The sequence below is a fragment of the Chiloscyllium plagiosum genome, chromosome 42 (genome assembly GCF_004010195.1).
Source record: "Chiloscyllium plagiosum isolate BGI_BamShark_2017 chromosome 42, ASM401019v2, whole genome shotgun sequence".
NCBI classification, from domain to species: Eukaryota; Metazoa; Chordata; class Chondrichthyes; order Orectolobiformes; family Hemiscylliidae; genus Chiloscyllium; species Chiloscyllium plagiosum.
In genome coordinates, this window is record NC_057751.1 from 16,860,419 (window position 1) to 16,865,954 (window position 5,536).

The 5,536-nt window shown below is 57.0% G+C and overlaps 1 protein-coding gene across 1 annotated transcript in view; it reads right to left on the bottom strand.

The window, feature by feature from the left end:
- Positions 1-1,092, bottom strand: part of LOC122542989 (prosaposin-like) — a 24,147-nt gene extending 23,055 nt beyond the window's left edge. The window contains exon 1 of the mRNA XM_043681133.1: positions 625-1,092. Within this exon, the coding sequence (XP_043537068.1) occupies positions 625-1,092 (468 nt within the window). The remainder of the gene's footprint in view (positions 1-624) is intronic.
- Between the last annotated feature and the right edge of the window lie 4,444 nt (positions 1,093-5,536).

Here is a 5,536-nt window from a genome sequence, read left to right on the forward strand (position 1 = left end):
GATTGGGTTAGGATTTCTGGGTTGGCACGGATGAGTCGGGCCGAAGGGTCTGTTTCCGTGCTGTACATCTCTCTGACTCGAAGTAAGGGGAGCCGAACTGGGCACCTTACTTGCAACCCATCTTCGCTGGCACCGTCCAGCTCATTCGCGACAAATCCCGGGAGTCCTTCGGCCTTCCCGACGACCAGACTGGAAGCCACGCCCGGACATCCGCCCCCCTCCCCCTCCCAGTTAAATCTGCTTCCCACTTCGGCGAGGAATTGACCGCTTTTCCTGGCCCGGTTTGGTAGGGAGGGCCGTCTCGCTGACCCAATTCCGGGGCTCCCTCTGCGGGACTCCCCCCTACCACCACCCCCCCCCTGCCGGGTCTCTCCAAATCCAGCCCCTCTCCCACCCCTCTCCATTCCCCCTCCCTCCCACCGCTGTCCATTTATCTCCACGGCCTACCCTCCTACCCGCCTTCTCTCGGGCGGCCAGTTGGCGTCAGGGTGGGCATCTTTCGCCCGCGGGGCAAGGGGTGAGGGCGTTGAGCCGGAGCGGGAAGGCGGTCATTGGTTGACTGAGTTTTAAACTCAGCTCCATCTCCCCTCCCCCTCCCCCCCTCCCCCCCCCCCCTCCCCTCACCACAGGCTCGGAAATTCCGAACGTTGACATCCAGTTGGCCTGTCGAGGGGCGGAGCGATCCTCCTCATTCCAGACCAAAATGGCCGACCCTCGGGCCCAGGCGGGATGTCGGAGCGGCGTCTCTACGCCCAGAGGAGGGGCACATGCGCGCGAAAACCAGCTCGGCGGGCAAACAGGAAGGTGGCTTTGTTCTACCCTGGTCTCTTCCCCATTCTCTGCCCCGTGTGGACGCCCACGTGCCCGGCCGGTCACCCCGCTCCAGGATCGCTGGCAGTGCCCTGCGTAGGCCAGCCCAGGGCTCAGAGAGAGCTTTGACATCGGTGCCTCTTCAGCCGTTCCTCTTCCCTTGGACCTCCCAGAATGCATCACTGCACACTCCCTTGGCCATTTATCCGCCCCCTCCCCACTCCGATGCACACCCTTTGACCTTCTCCCTTGCTCTCCACCTGACTTGCGTACCGTCTGCATACTTGCGGATCAGACCAGCTCCATTTTCATCGTAGTGAGTTATATACATCCCCAACAGCATCCCTGACGACCAATCCGAATTTGCTGTTCGGGTCACCCTAGTGGGTTGGGCACGCTTCCCTTCATCGCTCAGACCTTTGAGTCTAGGAGTGTCATGAAGTAGTGGGGGAGGGGGTTGTGTAGGACCTTGGTGAGGTTTCTCCAGGAGGACTGCTTCCAGTTCTGCCCCCTCCCCCCGCAAAGTTATAGGAAGGAAATCATGACGCTGGAGAGAGAGAGTTCGGAAGAGATTTACCAGGAACGGTGCCGGGAATGCAACGGTTTGAGGGGGGCGGGGGGGGGGGAGACTGGGAACTTTGTTTTACGGGAGGGTAGGAGGTTGAGAGAGCCCAGAGGAGGGGCCCTATTCCCTGGGCGTGGGGGGGGGGGAACCGGGGAGCATAACGGGAGAGACGGAGAAAGGCACAGAGGGTGGTTTGCGTCGGCAACAAGCTTCCTGAGGAAGAGGTGGATGTGGCTACGGTTACAGCATTTAAGAGACATTTGGATAAATACATGTATGGGAAAGGCTTGGGACGGAAATGGGCCCAGACCGAGCAGGTGGGACTCGGTGAGTTTGCAACGTAGTTGGCGTGGACCATAGAGTCCCCCCTCTCCGGCCCCAAAACCGGGCTTTGCCGCCAAATCCTCCAGGATTGTCAGGCAAGTTTTCCCCTCGTTCTTGCTCCCTTTCCAACCCGTTTAAAACTCTCTCCTGGTCCTCCCAGTTGGCAGTCAAAGGGGGGGGGGGGGGGCCAAATCTTCACCAGAACACCCACCCCCCCTCCCCACCACCACCACCACTCTCCCCCCGGTCATTGTGTTGTTAAAGAGGTGACTCAAGAGGATAGATGAAGGCAGGGCAGTGGATGTTCTTTATATGGACTTCAGCAAGCCCCATCAGGAATGGACGCCCAATTAGCTCAAAGGAGGAGACAGAGGGTGGTGATGGAGGCTTGCTTTTCATAAGACCGTAAGACATCGGAGTGGAAGTAAGGCCATTCGACCCATCGAGCCATTCAATCATGGGCTGATGGGCATTTCAACTCCACTTACCCGCATTCTCCCCGTAGCCCATAATTCCTTGTGACATCAATTTATCAATCTCTGCCTCGGAGACATTTAGCGTCCCGGCCTCCACTGCACTCCGCGGCAATGAATCCCACAGGCCCACCCCTCTGAAGAAATGTCTCCGCGTTTCTGTTCTGAATGTACCCCCTCTAATTCTAAGGCTGTGTCCACGGGTCCCAGTCTCCTCGCCAAACGGAAACAATTTCCTAGCGTCCACCTTCTCCGAGCCATTTTCAGACTGGAGGCCTGTGACCACAAGGATTGGTGCTGGCTTTTCATCATTTATATCAAGTAGCAGAGACGTCCAGCACGGAAACAGACCCTTCGGCCCAACTCGTCCAGATATCCCAACCCAATCTAGTCCCACCTGCCAGCACCCGGCCCATATCCCTCCAAACCCTTCCTATTCATATACCCATCCAAATGCCTCTTAAATGTTGCAATTGTACCAGCCTCCACCACTTCCTCTGGCAGCTCATTCCATACACGTACCACCCTCTGCGTGAAAAAGTTGCCCCTTAGGTCTCTTTCCCCTCTCACCCTAAACCTCTAGTTTTGGTCTCCCCCATCCAGGGGTAAAGACCTTGTCTATTTACCCTATCCATGTCCCCTCATGATTTTATAAACCTCTATAAGGTCTCCCCTCAGCCTCCGACGCTCCAGGGAAAACAGCCCCAACCCATTCAGCCTCTCCCTGTAGCTCAAACCCTCCAACATCCTTGTCGATCTTTTCCAAGCCCTTTCAAGTTTCCCAACATCCTTCCGATAGGAAGGAGACCAGAGTTATAAGGAGAGCCTGGTACATTTATCCCTGGATCATCAGAGGCTGAGGGGGCGACGTTATAGAGGTTTATAAAATCATGAGGGGGCATGGATAGGGTAAATAGGGTCTTATCCCCCTGGGGTGGGGGAGTTCAGAACTAGAAGGGCGTAAAGAGGGAAAAACACTTAAAAGGGACTGGAGAGGCAACTTTTTCACACAGAGGGTGGTGCGTGTGTGTGGAATGAGCTGCCAGAGGAAGTGGTGGAGGCTGGTACAACTGCAACATTTGGCTGGGTATATGAATAGGAAGTGGTTAGAGGGATCTGGGCCGGGTGCTGGGCAGGTGGGACTAGCTTGGGTTGGGATATTTGGGTCAGCATGGACGGGTTGGACCGAAGGGTCTGTTTGCGGGCTGTCGCTAAGCGCTGAAAGCCATTCTCCTTTCCCTGCCCCCTCCCCCCACCACCTCCATGCCAATCTGCGAGCCAGGATTTGAACTCTGTGATACTGCTCCTTCCTCTTTCGATGGAACGCAGCGAGAAGGGAGGCGTGCGGTCACGGAGAGGAAGTGAAAGTGTTTGTAGCCACACAGGAGGAAGACAGGAGGGTAGGCTTCATGACCAGTGCCTGAGCAAATCCTGCAACTGAGCTCCCTCGATGGCCACGTGTCCCCCTCAATCCAATCTGGACAGGTCACCTCAGGCATTCGCGAGATTGCCCATCGACTGGGGACAGGTTCCAGGTCCTCAGCTAGGCCGAGGCTCCAGGTCTGCAGCTAGGCCGAGGCGCCAGGTCCGTAGCTAGGCCGAGGCTCCAGGTGCATAGCTAGGCCGAGGCGCCAGGTCCGTAGCTAGGCCGAGGCTCCAGGTGCGTAGCTAGGCCGAGGCTCCAGGTCTTCAGCTAGGCCGAGGCTCCAGGTCTGCAGCTAGGCCGAGGCTCCAGGTCTGCAGCTAGACCAAGGCTCCAGGTCCTCAGCTTGGCCAAGGCTCCAGGTCCTCAGCTAGGCCAAGGCTCCAGGTACACAGCTAGGCCGAGGCTTCATGTCCATAGCTCAGCCGAGGCTCCAGGTCCTCAGCTAGGCTGAGGCTCCAGGTCCTCAGCTAGGCCAAGGCTCCAGGTACACAGCTAGGCCGAGGCTTCATGCCCATAGCTCGGCCGAGGCTCCAGGTCCTCAGCTAGACCAAGGCTCCAGGTCCTCAGCTAGGCCAAGGCTCCAGGTACACAGCTAGGCCGAGGCTCCAGGTCCTCAGGTAGGCCAAGGCTCCAGGTCCTCAGCTAGACCAAGGCTCCAGGTCCTCAGCTAGGCCAAGGCTCCAGGCACACAGCTAGGCCGAGGCTCCAGGTCCTCAGCTAGGCCAAGGCTCCAGGTGGCCGTGAGTACTTGAAATAAGGCGTAGATTGTCATCGTACTGGAGCCCGCGTTGTGCTGTCAGGCACAAACTGGAAGACAGACGCCGTTCAGCCCGTCCTGTCTGCTCTGCCCTGAGATGGCTGATCTCATCATCTTCCGAACCACTCCAGCCCCGCTTTCCTGCCTTTCCCACCATTATCCTTCCTGACTAAAAAATTCTCGCTGCCAATGACCCAATCCCATGTGGTAACAAATCCTGCATATTAACTGCCCCCACCCCCTCAGAGGGAAGGAAATCCTCCTCAAGTCTGTTTTCAATGGGCGACCCCTTACTCTGAGATGTCACCCACTGGTCCCACACTCTCCCACAAACGGGGGGGGGTGGGCCTCAAAATGAGTAACAGGCCCTGCCCTCCTCAGGAGACGGTCCCTCCATCCCCGGGATCAGCCGTGCGAACCTACTCCGGACTGCCTCCGATGGCCGGTCTATCTCTGCTTGGATACGGGGCCCACCAAATCGCGTTCGCAGTGTGTGCCCAGAGCCTCGGTACAGTTTTTTTTAGTCAAAACTGACAGCAGCCCGTTCCCGTTTGCAGACGTAGGCTTCAATAACGGCCTACAAGAGGGGAAGGTGAGCGGAGAACGGACAGGCCCTTCCGGATCTCGGGGAGAGTGGGGGGGTAGGATTTGAGAGAGACTCCTCTGCCCGCAAAAACCCAACTCACACATTCTGACCCCAGTACACCTCCACTACGCCCTCTCAGAGAGTCATAGAGACGTACAGCACGGAAACAGACCCTTCGGTCCAACCCGTCCATGCTGACCCAGATATCCCAATCCAATCTAGTCCCACCTGCCAGCACCCGGCCCATATCCCTCTAAACCCTTCCTATTCATATACCCATCCAGATGCCTCTTAAATGTTGCAATTGTACCAGCCTCCACCACTTAAGGTCACCCCTCAGCCTCCGACGCTCCAGGGAAAACAGCCCCGGCCTATTGAGCCTCTCCCTGTAGCTCAAACCCTCCAACATCCTGGTAAATCTTTTCTGAACCCTTTCAAGTTTCACAACATCTTTCCGATAGGAAGGAGATCAGAATTGCATGCAATATTCCAACTGCGGCCTAACCAATGTTCCTTCATCGGACGGGCGATTGAGTAGAAGACTTGGCGGGTCCTGTTACGGTTGTATAAGACATTGGTTTGGCCGAATACCGCG